This window comes from Zosterops lateralis (assembly GCF_965231275.1).
Source record: "Zosterops lateralis genome assembly, chromosome: 1".
NCBI classification, from domain to species: Eukaryota; Metazoa; Chordata; class Aves; order Passeriformes; family Zosteropidae; genus Zosterops; species Zosterops lateralis.
This window is the reverse complement of record NC_139762.1, coordinates 47,079,674-47,101,844: the sequence shown is the minus strand read 5'-3', so window position 1 is coordinate 47,101,844 and position 22,171 is coordinate 47,079,674. Positions and strand designations below refer to the sequence as shown.

Genomic DNA, 22,171 nt, shown 5'->3' with positions numbered 1-22,171 from the left:
CAGAGAGGAATTTTTAATTCAACTCAAATATTTTTTTACCATTGATGCATAATCCTTCTGAGAAGTTAGAAAGAAAATAAATATCTATGCACTGTTAGGCTTCCCTCATATGCCAAAGCAAGGAAAATGACACCAACTTCTTTTTTATTTATAAAAACATCAGTTATAAGACCACATCTGCTAACAGTTCTGCACTGTCTAGAAAATGTGAGGAATTCTAGTCAGAAATGTGTTTATAGGATGAAATGCACTCTACACTCAGGTCAGATTTTTCAGAGCATTAATAATATACAGTATTATTAAAAATACCCAACTTTGCAATAATATTTAGAGTAACAGATACTGTGCATACCCAGCGAATTTAAATGTCTTTCTCGTAGGCAATTTTTATTGTTTCAGCCAAGGATACAGTGAGTTGGTTGCTTTTGTTGCTTTGGGTTAAATATGGAAAGACATAATTCCAGCACAGACAGGAAATAATGAAGTATTTTGTGTGAAGAGAAATAAACCCAGAATGTCTCAGCAGACAAATCCCTGGCAGCCTGAGGCAGTTTGATGGCTTGAGAAGAATAGGGTTGTGGCCCAAAGACTTGGTTTGACTGTACAGCCTTGTGCAGTGACACTGACTCTTTGCAACTAACCAATTCCTCTATATGGCAAGTGTTTCTTGGTTTAAAGAGGACAATTTATTTTTGCAACCATACAAAAACCTTCAGTGTCACAAGTCTTCCCACATTCCGTGCATGTTCACATTCCCTGCTCCTCCATATTTCTCTTTTGCCTTACTCTTACAGTAGAAAGCCAGGCATTGTAGGCACTATTGCTAAGAATTATTCCCTGTTCAGAAAAGCAACTTGTCTCTGTGGCCTTGCTTTCTCAGAAGAAAGGTGTTTACATGCATCATATAATTCCATAAATACATGACTGAGAACCCAGGGGTTGTTTTTTCTCTTATTACGACAAGACTGTTACACAGGGCTTTGGCTTTGACAAAGTCAACCAGGAAAAGAAACAAGAATAATTTTCATAATGGCTATAGAAGACAAAATTAATTTTTTTTTCTTGTTCCTTTTTATAAGAAGGAAATTTCGTGTAAGCAGAAAAACATCAGTGAAATGTTTAGGCATTTTCATGTTTGGTTGTGCAGTCTTAAAAACATCGTGTCCAGAACTCTCACTGTGCTGCTGAAGTTGTTATTTCAAAGATATATTTAATAACATGCTTGCTTTAACCACAACTGCAAAGACATTTCTATAATTACACAATTTCTCATTCATGACTTCCTTATAAACTGAACACTGGAATTCAAGATGTTTGCTAGCTGTGCTTGGATGTGAAAGCTTACTTTGAGCTTGAGAGAAGTAATCTTACCTCAGTGAAGATTTTTACTGTTAGAATTATATGCTTATCACTTAAAGAAAGAAAGAGAGGGCAAGAAAGAGGAAAAAAGCAATTCACCCACACTGAGTATTAGGCTAAGTCTTCTATTAACCCCACCTGCCAATTGAGTCCTTCTTCTTGGTTTGGAGAGATGACCATAGACAATTTCCTTCAGAAAGACCTACTCCTTGGTCTTTGTTAAGTCTGTATGTTTAATGGTGGAAAAACTAGTGTTTTAACAGTATTTCTCATTCCGTTCAAATAAACTGACGGAGCGATCTGGCAAGATATGAAACTATTTGCCAAGATACTTTGATTAAGGAAATCTACAGCAAGATGGCTTCCCCTAAATTCAACCAATCTCTTCCCTCCTCAAAAACTCAGCTCAACAAAAACAACCCAGCTGCTTTGCTCTCTCCCTCAAAGGGGTAAACAGAAAAAAAAAATACAACTAAAATGCATTGTTTCTGTTTCTTTTACACACACAGAACAGTTTTACATGACCAAACGACATTTCTTCTATAGGCTCCATTTCATTCAATGTCCAGAAACACAGGAAGTGTTTAAGTTGAAGTGTTTAATTTAATTTAGAACATTAAAGTTTAGAATGTTTGCATTAAAGATTATCCTTTGGAGAACTTTCCTTGAGTGAAAAAGGCAGGACTCCTGCAGATCTAGTAGTATGCAACTATGTTAATTACGAACTATCACAATGCCTGAGCATGAGGAGCTTGAAGGAGGTGGAGCAGGAGTCAGTCAGTGGAAGAGCTGAGACACTGCTCAGGGATCCCATGCCTTTGGCTCCAGGCATTCATTCCCTCTGTGCCCTGTCTAATGACCAAGCTTTTTGTGATGTCTGGGAGCATCCTGAACACATGCTAGTTGACTAGAGCCACAGGAGAGAAGACAGTAAATTACAGTGAGCACATGTTGGAAAACTGGAGGTTAACTAAAGGTAGTTACATGTCCATTCTTCCACTGAACAGCCAGCTCTTTCCCTGGGCCACAAAGGTGTTAGAGCTCACAAAGAAACTGGAAGTTTTAACATCTCCAATGATAGTAGGTTTTCTCAACCCCATTACTGCAAATGCACTCTTCTGATATGTGCCAGAAATTCAGCCCAAGGCAGATGGCAAAAATCATAATTTGGCAAAAATCACAACTTAACCCAACTTATGACTGGTTCTGTTAGGGAGCCATAGCACTATTTGTACCACAAGATATATCATCTAATTATACATTTTTGTACAGGGCTGAATTAATAAATGCACTGTCAGGCAAAAAATCTAGGCCTGTATTTTGATCCTAGTTTTGACTGTATCATCCTTGCCCATGGCTGTTCTTTGATCAAGTCTCCACAGGTACTAATATGCAGTCACTCTGAAAGGTTTTTATTTAGGGCATCTATCTTCCAGACTCACTATATTTTTTTGTTTAGGAGACTATTTTAATTACTCAGCACAACCGTAATAGCAGCTTCTATTTTGAACTTTCACTGAGCCATCTACTATGGGAACTGACTTCCACAAGAGAAGAAATTCCATCATCCTCTGGGCCAAGTAACACATTACTTGGCCACTACTGAAAATAAATCAAAATGCTCTTACCAGTACAGACATCTCCACAACATCTGATGGCTGAAGGTACTCTGGGTCTACTTTGGGCCAGGACTGATGCAGAACATCAACATCCCAGTGATGATGAGTACAAAGTTTATTCTGCATATGTGCCAAACCTGGAAAATGAAAACATTAAAACATTCATCTGTATGGTAACCAGAACATTTGGTCTCTGGAATTTGTTTGACAAATTAGATCAGGATAAAGTTGACTTTAAAAGCAAGTGCCATAGGAGGAAATAACATTGTTTAGATTAGCATACAACACATTATAAACAGAAAGATATACATCTTTGAAGCATTTGTTTTATACTATGAGTAAGGATATTAACAATGTGAGCACACTTTCGATTTAAATTAACACTCTATAACTTTGCCAAGTGCACAGAAGACCATTGCTTATTATTTTAAATCGTAATACTGCAACACAAGCTGACCTCTGCTTCTAAAAGTCAACCACAATACTGCATTTATTTTCAGTAATGTGACCAGTTTGATTAGAATTTTACTAACAACTGAAAATGATAAATGATTATGGCTTATTTTATCACCTGTAATATGCTGGGTAGTTTCTAAATTTGCAAGTTAAGCTACTTGCAAGATTTTCTCTATTTTGTGAAGTATATTTTCTCACAAATTAAAGGTGATACAAAGGAATGCCTTGAACAGCTTACTCTCCTTCTTACGAGTTTTATAATTTGATTTTATTTTTAAGAATTTCTATAATGGCTATAAGTGATCTTTTATTAAGCCGGCTATGGTCTTCCCAAGATAATTAATTCCCGATTTGTTTAAGTAATAGAAGAATAGGATGCAAGACATTCTGAAGCTGCATTCTGTAACTGAATAGAAGCTCCTGAGTGGGATTTATGTTGCTGTTTACTGCAGCTGTATGACAAAATACAAAGATTTCAATTAACAAGAAGCTGTCAAATATGATCAACATTGATGATGATTGCTCTTGCAATTTTCATAGAGCCAGTGGATTTTTAAATTAAAAGCATTCTCTGCTATGAATAAGAACACAGACTAAAACTTTTTATAAGCACACGCCTCATTCAGAACTGCAAAATGTACGTGGAATCTCATCTGGTTTAGGGAAACTCCAGCAAAAGCATAAAGAAAACCCAGCAACACAAGACTCACTGGTGAGACTGAGGCAGCAAAGCTGTTCAAAACAGCACGAGAGCAACCACAGGCACACACCCAACCCATGCACAGTGCATACATACATCAGTTTAGCTCACTGGACTGTTTAGACTAATACGGTAACAGCAAACAGGGACATAGAGAGCATGCACCTTCCTCCAGAAAAATCCACCACATTTTTGTAAGTGCTTTTTCAGACAAAGTGCTTCAGTAAAATGACACACAGCTGTGCTATTTGCTGAATGACTCAGAGAGGGTCAGTGGGGAGGACTGATGGGAGCTATTTCTAATGGCAAGCAAGAACATGCACATTTCCTAATGACAACAACTATTTATTAAGTAAATAACTTATTAAAACAGTTCAGTGGCTCTGATTTTGTGTATATTTTTCTTTTGCAGCAGTAGCTCAGAAACTGAGATAGCAAAAGATAGGAACTCAAGCAGAAAAAAAGTCTTCATATTGATGATTCATTATCACATTGAGTGTAAAGAAAACAGCTGTTAGATTTTTTCCTTTTTGGCTCTTGAACATCCAGATGACCTCATTTCTTTCCAACTGATCACATGCCTTGTGGCAGAAGCATGCAGGCTGGCCACTCCTTATTTTACTGCTGAAGAGAATTCTTCAAACTATTTAAAACCCACTTTCTGATATAAGAGTTTCTATCTACAAAGGCAAAACCAGGGTCACTTTTAATTCCTGTGGAAGTTGTCAGTGCTAATAAACCTACTAATAAAAAATAATTAAAAGGTAATCTGAAGCAAAGTGTGAGTAAGCCCAGTGTCAATCTTTTGGTTCATTTTCTTGCTACAAAATGAGCTATGAGCTCATCCATAGAAAAAGAAGAGTAGAAAAGTCAACAGAACTAGTTTGAGAAAACAGTTTGACAGGAAACCAAAATGAAGGTTTTAGTGATGCTGCCTATTTGGCTTCCTGCCTTAATTCACATTCTGTAAGCTGCTGAACAAAGAAAACATAATGATTTGGTTTCTATTTTCTAAATTCAACACAGTAAACCAGAAACTTCATCACCCTGATCCAGAATGGTGATGGTCCACTTGTGAGGACCTAGAGAGAACCCTTCTCCAGCCTTCCCACTCAATTCTGAGACACTAGAAAAAAAGCACTGTTTGATACATTAAAAATGGACCATTTCTGAAACTTTGATTGCGAAAACATGAAAAACCCATTTTATTGTCTCACTGTACTGGAAGTGCAGTGAAGTGTACTGGAAGCCTAGTGAAGTGCATTTTATGAAGTGGTGTGGATCATTTTGCATCATATTTTTTGATTTTTTTTTTTTTTTTTTTTTATGGCTATGGATTCTCTTGCAGATGCAGGACAGAAAGCTAACTGAGTATATATTTACTTACTGTGAGCTTTTTACTTACAGGTACCCACCTCTACAGACAGATCAAAGACAATAATTGTGCTCAGTCTGAAGCCCTGATCTTGCTACTGGATCTGCTCCAATGGACTTCTACTGACTAGCAAGGTAATATTACAGCAAAGTTTCCCTAAACAGTAACTCCCAGCATTGGAACCCATTTTAAAACACTGAGTTAAACAAGTACTATAGTACTGTAAATTAGTGAGTTGAGAGAAAGTGGGGACAGGACCAGTCTAACAACTTTTCAGCTCAGGGCAATGTTTTACTAGCATTACAGGAGTATTTCATAAGCATAATACTTCCCCTAAGGTGCTATTTGACAGGGCAGAGCAGATTCTCATTTTAAAGAGATTTAAGAAGGAAGATGTGGGAGCAACTGTATATCAGCAAGGTGTTAGGACAGCAAGGTAACTCTAGTCTTACAGAAAAAATAGCACTGGAAAAAATGATCTGTAAAATTCCAGTAATTGTACAGCTACTTAGACACAAAATTATGTACGCTGGAAGAAAAGTTGTGATTATGAAGTAAATTGATAAAGAACTGGCTTGTGACAAGCCCTGGAACAGAGAGGTTAAAGCAGAGAAGGAAATGAAGATGGAAGTTTTAATGGGTGACAAAAGGAAGCTAATGAAAGTGTCTGAAACAATGGCAGTACCAGAGTTTAGGACAAGAGATTTTCAGAAAATGTAAGAAGATCAGAGGGGGAAGTGTAAGATGACTGTGAGGGTGAATATCCAAATACTGCTAATTTTTTGATTTAGTGAAATTGAAACAATAGAAATGTGTGTTAAGTATAATCCACCACACTAGCAGACAAAGCAGGAAAAATTTATAAAAAGCTCAGATCAGGAGTGTATAAGGGCAAGTGGAGAGACACTTTGGGTATCTACTCACCCATGCAGCCTCTTTCTGGTATTTTTACCATGTTACTTTGTTCTTGATATGCCTTTTACTATTTAATGAATCTCCCTATTTGACAGTTTTGGGCAAACGGGATTGCATATCCAAAATACCTTTCTGCAGCTCACAAAAAATATGTTTGTCAATCATGTGTGAAACAATCTGCAGTCTCAAAGAAATGGTAACAGCTGTTTTCAGTCAGCTCTGAGAAAATCTGTATTATACTACTGGTATGCTAGTACAGAACTAAGATGTGAAAAGCCTGGGTAAGTTAGCTCTAGGTTGTGCTTGCAATCCAGCAAACTCCACACAAATCCTTTTAACCTTAAAATAATCTGTCTTCCTCCATTTGAAAGACTTGCTCTCCTTCCTTTTATGTTATTACTCTTGGAGAAAAAGAAGTATTTTTAAAACTCCAAATCATGCTTTTTATGGGATTTGTGAAGAGGGATTTCCACATTCAGATTTTCAATTAAAACCTGCAACATTGATTAGCTTTTACTCAACTCCATTCTTTCCAGAAGCCTTCTTGACCAAGAGCTGAATTCAGACAAATTCTTGCAACAGAGCTATTGTAGTGACAGTTAAAATATTGCTAAGACAATACCATTAAAAATTCAAAAAATTATGTTTATTTTCAGTATTTCCTAAGACATGTTTATCAAAGGTGTACATATCTTTCATGTGCCATCTCTAATAAAAATTTAGCAACTCACAATAAGCAGTTTCATATCCTCGTCTGAACAGCAAAACATTGTACTACTACAAACAAACTAAAAAAAAAAGTCTCAAATGGTGTCTGTATATTCCTTAGATACAAGGCTTCAGGAAGGAAACTGATTTCCTCATCCTGTTAGTGTTCATAAACTGCCAAGATATCAGCCGGATGAACTCTTCCCACACTGAGGGGCTACGGTTGCTTTTTATGTTATTGAGCGATAAACCAGCGCATTCACTGCACAATTAACACCATCAGGCTGACACACCACAATACTAAAAGCTGTCCATCCTCTAAGGCAGGAGAAAAGCTTCTTCACACACAAAGTATCATGGGTTGCTATTGTTCAGCTGCTGAAAGGTGAGGCACTCACAGAACAGCATTCAAACAGCTTCCATCAAAGAGTGGGGGTCCACTGCTATAGGTGCAATTTATAGAACTAACAATATACAAACTCCTTTTCCTGACCAATTTACGAAAGAGGAAGCAGCATTATCCTGACATTAAGATGCAAAGCCAAGGTACAAAAGGAGAGACTTATTCTCTCTGAGTATGGAGAACTAAAGCACAGAGAAAACTAAAGAGAGTACTAGGAACCTTAGTTTTCATACTGAAATTATTTAAAATAGTAAAGCATCATCTCTTACATACAACAAAGTTTGAGAAATTGGTTACATCAGAAGAGCAACAGCACTTGGTGGAACCAGAGTGCAATTCATAACTTGGGGAATCTTTAATATGAAATCTCAATCCCAGGAAACAACTGATAGATGTTGGCTGTTTCAAAATAATACAGTATTCTTACCACAATGCAGCAGTTAAATGTACACACATTCTCCTGATAAAATTGTTTAATAACTTCAGTATAATGCAATGATTACCATGCTAAAAGACACTGTCATTTTCAAATTTAGAAATAAAATTCTTTGGGCAAAAATCAATACACAATGTTTTTTGTGATTGCTGCACTGAATTACAGTGCACGTCTGTGGACCACACAAGTAAAATTTTATCTTTAAATGCAGACAGAGGCTGAGGACAATACACTTCCAATTTTTATATGCTTCCTTTTCATTCTTACATCAGAGTGAGATCCAGAAAATGTTTATCATTTTTATTCTCCAGTGATTTTAGTAGCAAAAAAAGACTTCTTTATCTGACATTCAAAATGCTACAGAATTAAGCTTCATGTTTGACAAGTTATTAACTAAGAGACCCTAGTGCTCTTTGTCATTTTATCAACCATAGCTGATAATTCTGTATTTCCTAACATGTATTTTAGAATTCCAAATTCAGAAGGCACTGTATGTATAATTATCCTGGATTTCTCCTGCCTCCATCTCAGCCAATGTGGAAAACAGTCATGCTAATTGCTTTTATTCTGTATTATTTTAATTAGACAGCATGTCATAGTATAAGACCAGATGGATCATGTCTGATGCCACTTTTTATTCTAGACAGTTAAACTTCTCTTAAGACATTTTAAAATCACTGGAAATGAAAACACATGCAAAAAACTCAACCCACTCTCCCTGCCATATCTGCTTGTTTCCATAAGCTCTGCTTCTTTGTTACTGCTTTGAACAAGAGAGGTGTTTCCTTGGCAATTAACATTACAGGGCCATGCACAACACTGAAATATAATCAGTTTAGTAGCACGGCTCTGCAAACACTTGATGTTTTTTGGGATGACCGTTGAAAATAACACCATTAAAGCAGCATCCAAAAGCTAACATTAGGTCCAAAACCACACAGCAGTTTGTGGCCTGCCACAATGCAGAATATATTCCTACCTTCCCACATACACCTTGGGAATTTTCCCAATAAACCTTAAACTCAGTTGCTAAACTCTGGCATGCACATCCCTTATTTCACAGGCTTTAACTGTATCAGCACCACACAATGTAGCCCATTCGGTATTCAGACCTGTCTACAACTGTGACAGGTCTCAGAAAAGATACCCTGTCTACCATTCCCATTCTCCATGGCAGGTTAATTTAGAGCATAGTGCCCCTCAGTCTCTGAAGCATCCTAAAAGAGTAGGATTTTTATTGGACACTTTTTTAGTCTTTTTGGTATCCAGCCCTCTGATATAGTTGGCTTTGCTTGTATTCCTGAAAGAACGTGTTTGTAGTCCAAAGGTTCTAACTCAGTTATTTAAAAAAGGGCTGCTTCTGTCCTGGTGTTCAGCTCTTAATAATGCCATCCATATTCAGGAGCAGTTAGCAGTTGACATACAAATTCCTCATGCAAGTCCTGTCTTGAATTTTTATGCTATCTCCATTTCCCTGCCTAGTTTCAAGAAATCCACCTCTGTGTGCAAGGAAAAAGAAACCAAAGGCAAAAAAGAGAGATGTGGGAATGACACAAGGTTCAAATTTGTTTAACATTTATGACAGAAGGTGACCAGGTAGATAAAGAATTCAGAGGTAAGTGACAGATGTACTGAGTTACAGACATTTCTGCAAATTTCCTGTCCTTTTTCCTAGAACACCTATATGAAGTTTATAAATACCTTTCCACATCTCTGATGCAATGTGGGGAGCCATTGGTGCGACCATAATGCAGAGTGAAGCCAAAGCATCTTCAAATTCTGTGCTGTGGAGAACAAGAGGCCGAGGAGCTTGCTGAGCAAAAAAGCGAGGAAAAGAAACAAACTATTAACATCCTGAGGTGGGGGGGGTAGTTTAATTAACAAGAAAATGCAGTAATAAAACTTAAAATCAATGTCTATGCTAAGGAGAGTGTAATTTCACAATAAATTGGCAACTTATGAAAATGGAGAATTAAAATCACAACTCTTGGTCATAGAGTGCTCTCTAATACTTAGAAGCTAATCCTGAAGTGGCTGATGACGACCCTTGGGGATCTGCTCTAGCATAGAACTCTGAACACACATTCATGTGGACAAGAGCAGTCCTCAAAATCATTTTGAGTGCTGCCTTTTGTAGAAGTGCAATCTTAGGCAAAACCAGAGCTATCTGAGAAGAGCTGAAGCACTTGTCTATGACAGTCAAACTGTGCTGAATGCAACATAGATTTTGTTGGGACAAGGTTTAATTGTACAGGATCAGAGTGGCTTCAGTAAAGCTGAAATTAGTGACAAAGTGAGGTTTTAGAGCTGAAGGAAGCTTTGGGAATGAAAAGTACACCAAAGTATTTTACAGTTTTATGTTCTCATTTTACTAAAGTGTCTGGCTTCTTTAGTATATAAAACATTCAATTTCTAGCAAAAGGTAACTTAACTGACAAAGTTTGAACTTCATTTCCCCATTTAACTTTGAGAAAACTTAAAAGAAAAGATATAACACTAAAAGTAATCAGATGAATGTTTTCTTTCTTTACCTGTGTAAGAGATTACACCCCATGGCAAATTCAGCTGCTGCATTTATTTTGTAATCTATCTCTCTAATGACACAGCCAAAAAAATTATCAATACATGTCAGCTTATGAGAATTATTTGATGTGATGAACACCCATTCTCATCCACTAGAAAATTGTCCAAAACCAGTGATTTGCTTGACCGCAAATATTATCAGAGGGCATCTTATCACTTATAGTGCAACCTATATTTGAGTAAGTTTTAGTAATTACTGCCCACTTGCAATGTTTAATCCTTGCTCATTTCTCCACTTCCTCCTTTTAACTGGGAGCCAAAGAGGAAGTGTCAGCACGCTATGCAGAAACGTATTCTTCAAAGATACTGCACTGTCTTCTTTGCTCAAGAAATACATCAGTGTTCAAGTATCAGGCTGTCTGTAGGACACTGAGTTTTATTTTTTTAACATTCATTCTACCATCCTCTAACCCCAAATGCCTATGAGTCATTGAGTTGGAGATAAAGAACTGTGTGTTAACTTTCCCAACACCATACAAAATGCCAGACTTAAGTTGTCTCAGTACAGCACCTGTGCACAACCCACTTAATTTTTTGTTAAGTTCCTTGATTTTGCCAATAAGCACCTTGGAATCCATAATGTAAAAAATGGTATTTCAATAAAGAAGTTTAAACTTTCACAATTATATTTAATTTCTGGTCTATATCAGGTTACCATTATATGCCTGAAGGATTGCTCAACCAGATCTAAAAGTAGTAACGAAAATAATGATAGTATTTTATTATATTTCATCTATCGCCACTGGCTGACAAACAGCATAATCTAAATTAAAAATCTTAAAACTTTAGTTCAGTAGTGTGAGCTGTCTTTGTGGACTGACTATGTGTGATTTTCCTTGCAAAGAATAACCTTTTTAAGATCAGAATGTTCGGTAATTCTATAATGTCCTGCTATACCTAGCTACCTATGCAACTTGGCTAAAATCAGGAGAACAAAGAACAGAACTAAACAAAATGTATCCTCTTCAAATTACAGGATGCAGACATAAACATCAGAATCTGGTAGATCTAATATCATCAAGCTCCTCCTGCAAAACTGTTTATATTTCAGGGTTACAGTGATACTTGAACATGCTGCTTTTGTACTGAGTAACTCAACAAGGTTCTTGACTTAGTAATACTGTTTATGAAGTTGATGACTTACAGAAAGCTGGATCTATAGTTCAGGCAGCTCCTGCTTTGCAGAAAGACTGACAGAAGCAGTGTCTGAGAAAAAAAATACCTTCATTAATATCACATACTTACATAGAGTACATTTGTAAGGCCCATCAATCGGGAAATAGCTGCATTGAACAAATGGTCCTTTGTGAAGTACTCGGTTACCTGGTATTATAAGAAAATTATAATTATAATCCTCAAACTTGGAATACTGGGTTTTTAAATGAAAAACAATTACTGATAATCAATTTCAATTTGTGAAATATGTGCATCTTACCTCTTATATGAAAATCACTTTGGTATGCAAACACATATGTGCAATCGTGTGTGGGGAGGAAGATAAGTATCATATAAAAATTCAACCGATTAGCTTCCCTTCTGTTTAAGGATTATACAAGCTTCAGTCAATGCTATGAAAAATGTGCATTAGTCACCCTTTATTTCCTTTAATAAAATATCTTTCCTTTGCCCCTACAAGAAGCCTTCTCTCTTGTAAATCCATTTATACTGGTGAAAACTTGATTACAAGATTAGAATTATAAAATCTGTTAAATGATCTGGAATATCCCTCACAGCAGGGTTTAAAATGGCCAAAGTTTTTATCCACAGAAAAATATCTGAAGTTAATTTTGCAGGTATTTATGCTTCCTTCTGAGTCTTGGATAATTAAATTGATACTAATCACAGCAGGAGACAACACATAACAAGAGATGAACAACCACTTCAGTATTTTTTTCAAGGCTATGCTAATATATTTTCACCAGTGTTTTTTTTTCATTCTATATGAAACAGGAGGTATGATAATGAGGTATGAAGCAAACAGACCAAAGGTTTTGTTAGGGTAACTTACAGAACTCAGCTAGGTTTTGTTACTTGAAATGAAGTTACTTGAATCCCAGATTGATAAAACTTTATTGTCATAACATTTCACTCCTTAAATGAGGCATACATCCTTTAAGTAAGTTCTGTCCCACAAGATTTGTAGGTAGATAAAATTATTTACAAAGAGAATAATTCACTTAAAAATTAGCTACTCATCTGGGGAAAAAGCTTTTGGCTCTGTAAGTCTAACATATGGTTTTAGCATAAGAAACAACTTATTTAGTCATTTAGAAACTATGTAAGTATTTCTATTAACCTCAGAAATCACCAGATTCTTCTGCTCCCAGATCTTTCTGGCTTCAGCCTTCTCTTTCTTATTCAGAAGCTCAGGATTGGGCATGGTTCCTGAAGTCCTCGCTTCAATAAGTTTGGTTACAAGTGCCCAGAGGCGCGTCTGCCATCTCTGAACGCCGGGCATGGCATCAGCTGAGATTAATGAAAGATTTCAGAAACAAATGTCAGTTAAAAGTAAAGAATTCAAACCTATAAAGAAAACCAGGATCAGAACACTGTAGTTGAACATTCTTTAAAAAAACTCTCTATTTTAAATGAAAGATATCAGTGCAATTAAAATGTCTTTACAAGTAATGCTGTGTTGCTTTAATGGAAAAAAATCAGTAAGATAAAAGTATTTTTCTTCAATGATTTTAAAACAGATATATATAGCAAGAATACAGCATAGAATATTTACTAATATCTGTAAAATAACCCAATGGTATGTCAACACTAGAATGCTCATCTTGTGTTTTAATGACTCCACAAAGGAGTTGTACGTGCTCTCATTTTTTGAACTCATGAATACAAATATATACACAAGTATGCATACATGTGTTTTTTCAAATTGAGAAGTTTCCTTTCAAGTTTGATTTTAACAAGTACGTATACTTTTGCTGCTAGAGATCCTATTGTGCTAATGAGTATAGGCTCTGAGCCTTGGTACCCTCTTTTGACACAGCTTAGTTTGGGATGGGAAGACTATGAAGCTATTGACCTTGAACCTGAATAATCAGTCCTACTCCATGGCTGCTTACACCGCAGAAGAATGACAGGAGGCCCTGCCTTGAGGTCCACTGAAAGGACAAGGAATCTAGTCTGAAGGGCAATCATCCAAAGGCTATCACAGCCAGTGAGGAGAAGGATCATGACAACTGAGAACCATTATTTAACATTCTCTGAATGAAAAAAATTCCTGTAATGGCTTTGCGTGGCAAAGTTGCAGTAGGGAGGGCTACAAGGATGGCTTCCCTGGGAAGCTTTCTAGGAGCTTCTCCCATGTCTGACAGAGCCAGTTGAGCCCAGGAAAAAGGGAGGGATGAGGGGAAGATGAATACTTGGTTTTACTTCTCATTACTCTAATTTTAATTGGTAATACAGTAAATTAATTTCTCAGTCTTATGTGTTTTGCCCATGATGGCAAACACTGAGTGAGCTCCTTGCCCTTACCTCAATCCACAAGCCTTTTGTTGTACTTTTCTCCCCCTGTCCAACTGCAAAGCAAGGAGTGACAAAGCAGCTTGGTGGGCACCTGACATCCAGCCCAAGGTCAAACCCAACACAACTTGCTTAATTTCTTTAATTTAAGCATTCATAATTTTGTTATCATTAAAAATTTCAGAACAAAGTGCAATGAGATTTAAGAATTGCTTTTCACCTAACTTTCTATTTTCTTCTCCTCTGGAAATATCTTTATGCTGCTAAAATCTCCTTTTGGTTACATTTTTCAATACTTTTAACATGAGATGATGCCAAAATCTTCCTTTGTATTTCTCAAGTGGTAAACAGATTGGCTTGAATGACTAAATACATTTTTGCTAGCATTATAACTGTATGTGCTTAGCTTTCTTACAAAATGTTTAACCACCAAGCTCTCATATACTTTACAACCAAGATTTAGTACACACTGTCCTCACAGTAATTTAATTATTTCATTTTCAAGATCAGAAAATACAGCAAAAAGATTGTGCATCACCAAATTAGCTGCCGCAGAGTGAATTTTGTACCTGTGTAGTGTTTGGGATGCAGCTGTTAAGGGTTGATTCTAAGTGATTGATTTTTTTAAGAGACCTTTTCAAATGCCTAGCTCTCTACTGTTGTGATTAGGTGGTGACAGAAAGCCAGCTGAGAACTCATAAAGCCCACTCCTCCAGTACGTGCAATACTGCAATAATATATAAAGAAACACAAGTGAATATAAAGTGTGACAGACACAACTGAAATAAAGTTTAGCGCAGGCTGAACTACGTGGCAAGAACTTAACACGTGAAGGAATGAATAAATACACTTTTTGAAACAAGGAATGGAGTGTTTCATTAAAGCCTGATGTGACAGAAAGGTGAAATGTAAATGAATGTATAAGACTACACTAAAATGTATGAACCACAGTAGATAAAAGAAATTAAGGCCTGTCAGTATGAGGAATTGCATGATAGGAGTAAATAAGTGCACAGGAGGGTAATTCTTAACTTATTCAAGATGTAAGCTCATAAAAATGTCATATCTAGAAATATTAATTACTAGGAACTCTGATTATCTTCTAATGAGATTCTTCTGAGAACTATTTCATAGTCCAGCTTACAAAAGCCATTGCATGTGTGTTAATGAATGGAAATAACAAACTATTGTAAAGTTGTATCTGTGATCTGATTAGAAAAAAACAGATTATAAAGAAAAATAATTTTCAGTTACTCAATCATTGCTAATTAAAAAACTATAATGAGGTCCAAGTTTTCAGAAGAAAATACAACTTTAATAAGTAGTTTCCATATGTGCTTTTAGCTTATAAGAGGTAAGCTGCTTGCAATAATGTTTCAAGTTTGCCTCTTAGTGACAACTTTGTGACCTTCTCTCCTTTAAAAGAAACAAGGAATAAAACCTCTTTATGACACTTTTTTGATTCATTTTTTCCAAAACTTGGGCATCAAGAACTGTATTAATTTTGTGTTTAAAATGCAATACTTGAGAAAAAAAGAAACAAACCCACAACAAAACAAACTACAGAAGCAATCTGACTTACTTTTAGCATCCCACAAAATGTCTTGTTCTGGAGGAGCAGCAAACAGAATGTAAAGACGCAGGGTGTCAATGCCATATTCTTTCACTATTTCCTCAGGGTCTATTCCATTGTGCTTAGATTTGCTCATTTTCTCCCAAGCAACTTGGAGCTTCTCACCAGTTTTTAGGTGAACCGGTTCACTTCCTAAATATTCAGACATACAAAAACTGCTGAAAAAAATTTTGCTCACTTGTAACAGCAATTAACTTTGTTCCATAAGCATGAGAAGAAACAACTATTGCCAGCGTTTTGGTTTTTTTTTTTCCAAGAGGAATACCACCCATTCCAAAGACTCTTTTCCCTCTCAAATTTTTCCTGCGTTAATGTTTTTAACACCAGTAATATCCTAAAGCTTCCATCACATCATGACAAAAGTTTCCTACCATTTGGAAACTGTATCTGGCATGCATCAAAAGTGCTGCCTGGACAGCTCCTGATATTTAAATCTTTTTATAACCATGACATTTAAAAATGCCTAGATAGGTGTGCTGATTTGATACAATTCTGACCTGTACTTGGCTTTTGCAAATACCAGATTTATAGGTTCCAATTGCAGTAAGTTATCCTGAAAAGAATGTGTTTTCTCTCGCATGAATTTAGAGACAGAGTGCGGCATTTACACTGAAAAAGGTGCAACTGAGTAAAACCCTCTGCTAAAAAAGCCCAATCTTTTCTAGAAGAAAATAGGGTAGCGAGAGTGTCAAAACTCAAGAGGGTGGGTTTGTTGTTTGATTTCTAACTGTCTTACAGGATTTGTATCCAGTGAAAACAAGGATGTATGAGAGGAATGCTTAAGAGAGGCAAATATGACCAAACCATATTTGTTGCTACAGGTGCCATAGCAATGACTGGTCCAGCAGCTTATGCAGTGAAGGCTCTGCAAAGAACCTGAGACTGAGCACTGTTTCCTAGAAGTTTTACATTCCAAATATCTACTGAATGCACCTCTACCTGTGTTAGTTTTGCTGTAACGTTTTTGTAGGTTGTCTGTTTGCTGCACCTAACTGGCTCCATTCAGCAGCCTGCTGAGCACCGTCTTAACAAAATTGACTTTTGATCTTTTGGACTACACTGGAGCCAAAATAATAACACAGCACTGTTTCTGTGTTTGTATGCAATTAAAAGCTGCTGTATTAGTAGGAGCTCTGTGCAATCAGCAGTATGTGTAAATTCAAAATTCACGGAAGTTGCTCTCCAGTTTAAATATTAGAAGGATTGACTTTCTCTTCCAAATTTTCCCAGCACTGAAGCAGTCCCTGGCTTTAGGGACACATCTATGCTGATTTTCCCATGTAGTTTCTCTTACCAGTGAGATCAACCTCCTCTCTCTTCAAACACTGGCCTGTTGTTTTTAGTCTGAATGTCTGATTCTTGATAAGACCTTGAACCAAGAGCTTATGGAAAGGCTCCCTAAGGGTGGAAGGAAAAAGAAATTTCTCTGTTGAAAACAGCTGTCAAAAGCATACTTTATGATAAGCCTCAGGTGTTGAGCCAATCAGGCACATTTTTTTAATGAAACAAGAGTTCAAGTTGACTATACATAAATAGTTGTCACCTTAGAAAGAGTACTTTGTGCATTGATTCACGGTGGTTGGCTGGCAAATCTTAAGTACTTATTTGCACTCTGCTCACATTCTTGTGCCCTGATTTAGTACTAAGTAATTCTAACATCACTTTTCAAATTAGCATATGGATAATACACAGAAGTTTCTTGGCCAACAGTGCAATTTCCCTAACTTCAAGCTAAATCTCTTCTCTAAAAGCATTCAAGTACCTGGCCTCATTGTCATACAAATATTTAGTTCTATCTTCTCTCTGAGGAGCACAGGATTTTGAACAAATCAAAATTGTTGACCATTTCTTTCTATAAACAGATAAGACGGTTTCTCTAACATAAGCACCCACATGCCTTGTCCCTTTGCAGAACTAGCCAGGAAGGCCTAGCTGTATGAAAAGGTACACTAGAAAACAGGCAGTGCTGTCAAGTTTGTATCTCATTGCATCAATTTTTTAGCATCTTACTTTTCTAGCAAAATTTACATCAGGGAGAGTAAACTCCCATGAAACGAGTATATGACAGGGCTAAAAAGAGCCTTGAAAGACAGTAGTGCACTCAGCAAGAAATAAACTCTAAGTAAACACTGCTCTGGTTGACACACTGTTGTGGCCCCCTCCTTTAATGATCTCGCATTTCTAATTCATTGAGTCACATGTCTGTCACTGTTTTCACTGAAAAAAAAGGCAACAAAATAATCTCTCTAAAGCTTTTGGTTCCCACTCAGTAGAACAGGAAAGTAAGGCAGCTCTAACACAGCTTTAAGAACAGAAGGGGCCAGGGAAGGAGTTATGGAGCTAGTCCCAAAAAGCATATACAGTGTGGAAGCTTTCTCATGGGACCCTCCAACACAGGAACATCGGTGACCATCAGTTTGGAGGACATGATCATCAGCACTGGCTAATACTGGCTTGCACCTCCTAATGCTGACATGTGTGTGCAACATCAAACAATCTGAATTTTCTACGCTTTTACCTAATGAAACATCAAATGTGTACAGAACAACCAGTGTAAAAAGGATGCATTATTCCTATTAACTTTTTTTTTTTAAAGCCAGAGTATACTCATCTAAAAAAGTCGTAAAACCAGACTTCCACATTTTATTTCACATGTACAAAAACGTCATAATCCAAAACATGACTCACTGTTACAGAGTTAATATTGTATTTTACATTATTAAGAAATATAAATTACATGACAATTTATCTTACTATTTAAAATACAGTAATTTAATAATACAATAAAGTATTATTTATTAATAATACAATAAAGTATTATTAAATTATATAACATTTAGGCATGTTTCTAGCATATTAAAGCAGGTATCTTCCTAGTGCTAGTCCTTTAAATGACTCTGAAGTAAGAAAATACTTGAAAACAAAACTATAAACTCAGAGAGAAAGTGACAGGCATCATATTTTATCTTCAACATGTCCAAGTTTGAACATGAGTTTCCTTCCTTTCATATTTTGTATACTTCTAAATATTGTGCAAGTACTGGCACATATTGATGTAACACTCAGTCACAAAGAAGTATGAGTCTCTGCCACGCCACCTGGTTTTATCAACAATGTAACGTATGAGCAGGAACTCAAGCATCTTTATAAATATTTTGTAGACAATACTTCAGAGGTTGACTGAAAAATCTTGTTGTTTAGAAGTAAAGGAACTTACCAAATTTTGACAGTAAAACCAAGAAAAAAAATTAAAAATAGGAGGCAAAAATAATCTAAAATTCAATAAAAAGTTATAAATTATCCAAGTGAATTAGAAGGTAAAAATTTGGAACAAAAACTTTGTAACCCTATCAACAACAATGGTGGGAAAATGCCTCAGGATCTAACAGTTCTTCTGTCTCTACAAACTAGAGACATTATACTACAGAAAAAAGAATAATTTCCCTCCCTATCATTCAGTACTTCAGTCTGTTTAAGATCTCAAACAGCTATTAAAATAGCTACACTTCCTGCTATCTAAAGTAAAGCTAATGAGGTAGCCAGATCATCCAAATCAGATAGGGCTCTCCACTGGAAGTGACTTTTCAAGGAACACTTATTTTTAATGACAAAGAGTTAGTTCAGATCATATGCCAAGTTACTAAAAACTGAATGCAGGAACAAGCATTTCTTATTTTTGTTTATGCTGACAGAGGCTACAAAAATGCAATACAAAATACATTACCAAGTATGGGGAAAAAAACCCAACCATGTGTTTCTAGTGGGAGACCGCAGGAGTATGGAGACATGCCCAAAATGAGAAAGCCAGAGCCCATCTGCTAAACACAGGGCTCTAAACCAAACTAAGCCCTGCACTGAATGCACAGTCATTTTGGCAGTGTTGTGGTGGCTCCATCTCATGTTCACATGCAGAGTTACACTTGAATTCATGTTAACAAAACTGCACACCTCAAACATTCCACTTCAAAGGCAGGGATGGCACTTGTTGGTTGTGTAAAGGAACTGCCAGGGTCTGCAGCACAGCAGGGATGATGCGAGTCTGACCTAAATACTGCAGCACTGGTCATGGCATCATAAATACTTCCTGAGCCAAAACACCAAGCATAATGAAATGAAGCCATTTTCAGACACACTGACACTTCTGGCATAGAAAAGGTGTCTAGAGTTCCCTTGAATGCTTGGTCATGTTTCAGACTGTAGGTATAATGGAATGGGATAGGCCTTCACTTGCCTGGGAAGTTTGTGCTCGTGCTGGGTATTGGCACTGAGACCTTGCCTGTATTACAGCTTTTGATCGTGTTGTACGTCCCACCTGCAAACTGTGCCTGCATCTCTGAGAACGATCAGTTGTGCTAGCAATGAAGTCTGCAATCCATCTTTTCATTTCTCTAATGTTCATATACAGGTTCATTTCTATGAGAGACTGATCTATCTATGCAGGACCATGCGATGGATGGTAGGACCAAGCATGATAGATCAAGAATTCCTGCTCAGTGCCATATTCTCATGCTCTTTGCTTTGCTCTGTGGAGGGTGAGCAGCAGGAATTTCAATCCTAGGTACAAATGACCTGGCTGGAAGAACTCTGTGGAGCCTGCCACAGTGATAAAATAGTGAATTCAGAAGAAGGGATAACCCTAGCAAGGGAGCTCACTGCATGTATTTGCACCCTGCACCTTTAGAAAAACTGAGAGAGCCTGAGTGCTGTGCCCTGGAGTGAAGACAAGACTAGGTCAGTCACTATCAGCTGAGTCCAGGGGGCTGTGAAACCTGATGTTAGATACAGCTGTGCAACATTGTGGAGGTGACTGAAGGATGTGGAAGCTGGTAATTTTAGGAAAAAACCAAAAAAAAACCAACCCCAAAACCCCAATATTGAATGTTCAAGATTCCACACAGTTAACAACGGAGTGTTTTTGCTTACAATCAGCACTAGTGATAAGGTCCTAAATGAATGCAGAAAAGCTGCAGCATCATTCCTTCACAGAATAAGCTATTTCTGTAACACACATATCCTCTTTTATTCTGTAACTCAGCTATGTGAAAAATAGTGCCTTCTTACTCAGCAGATTTTCCCCCTATCAGAGTCAAATCTGCTGACTTAATGGCAACAATAAACTTTTTTATTACTTTATAATCCTTCAGGGAGAATGTGCTAGATTCCATTTCCAGTTATTCATCAGACAGAACTGATTACTGAAGTCTAGGGCTGAACCAAATTCTGTGTAACTTGTACTTGCACAGCTGAGCAGGTGTAACTGAGAGTGTCAGCACACGCCTGCCATGGTGGATTCAGCTGGAACAGAGGAGGAGTTTTCTGGCCCAGCTGCCTACCTGGCCCCTCTCCCAGCAGTGGTCACAGCTGGGAGGGCTTGCTGCCTTGTGAATTTTTTATAGAACCAATGCATTTTACAGATCAGACTGCTAGAACAAATTGACATCAATTTGGGCTTAATCTGATATCACATGTATGAATACCCAGAGGGTATCACTTATTCTGCCTTGTCATTACTGAGAAATTGAGCAGCATTTCTTTCCCACTGTCTCCAGTCCAATGCATTAAAAAATAAAAGATCATGCCTCATCTTAAGGGGATATTTAAGCTATATAGACACCTTTACAATTTTAAATGCCAACAAACACTGCATTTCCAATGAGGGTATGTGTGTAATGCCTATTTCATACATGTTGCCTATAACATTTCTGTAATAATCATTACACCGTATTTGGAAAGATTGCTTTGAAAATCCAAACTACAGGAATTCTAATTTCTGTTTTCAACCACATTACTATGTTAATAGCCATTTGTACATAATTAAAGACTGCCCAGAAATACTTCAATGGATTTGAAACTCAGAGGATAGGAGCTAAACAATGAAAATTTCCATAAAGAAAACATATCAAAATGAAAAACTACTACATCTATGTAGGGGAATCATAAAAATTTTTAAGGATGCTAGATTACACTTTAAACAGTGGCAGCTCTCATTAACTGAGATACAACAATTTTATTTATTTAATCACAGACTAAAGACTAAAGACTAAAAGACCTACACTATTAGAGAAAGACTGAAAATGCACAAGAGGGCAGTGTTTTTTAACATTTTAGCGTTTTCCCTCAGAACCGTGGGCTTTGACATCATGACTTCAAGCTTCCTAACAATAAGCGTGTTGTTTCTAAGTACACTTTTCAGATCTTTCAGACCAGCCCTTGAGCAGTTCAAACAGAAGACAGAGCAAAAAAAAAAAAAAAACGAAAAACAAAAAACCCACTAAAACATTTTAAATGCACAGTAATATTTATAAAGAAGTTATGATTTCCATATTAAACCAAAATCCTAATTTGACTTCATGGCTTCAAAGCAGCTAATGCTTTACCGTGCATAGAGCTAAAGCAAGTGAACAATTTTGTGCCTGATGATGGATTTGTTACAGTCATCTTGCAGTCTGAGCACACATCTAAGCAGTTCATACACCCAGCCCTTGGGGCAATGCTGTAACAGATCACAAGTGC

General features: G+C 36.8%; 1 protein-coding gene across 1 annotated transcript in view; it reads right to left on the bottom strand.

Annotated features, from left to right (window-relative positions):
• Positions 1-22,171, bottom strand: part of LARS2 (leucyl-tRNA synthetase 2, mitochondrial) — an 83,074-nt gene that overhangs the window by 2,751 nt on the left and 58,152 nt on the right. The window contains exons 15-20 of the mRNA XM_083871515.1: positions 16,953-17,056; positions 15,608-15,790; positions 12,851-13,020; positions 11,800-11,877; positions 9,673-9,784; positions 2,988-3,115 (exon numbers count right to left, since the gene is read on the bottom strand). Of these exons, the coding sequence (XP_083727641.1) occupies positions 2,988-3,115; positions 9,673-9,784; positions 11,800-11,877; positions 12,851-13,020; positions 15,608-15,790; positions 16,953-17,056 (775 nt within the window). The remainder of the gene's footprint in view (positions 1-2,987; positions 3,116-9,672; positions 9,785-11,799; positions 11,878-12,850; positions 13,021-15,607; positions 15,791-16,952; positions 17,057-22,171) is intronic.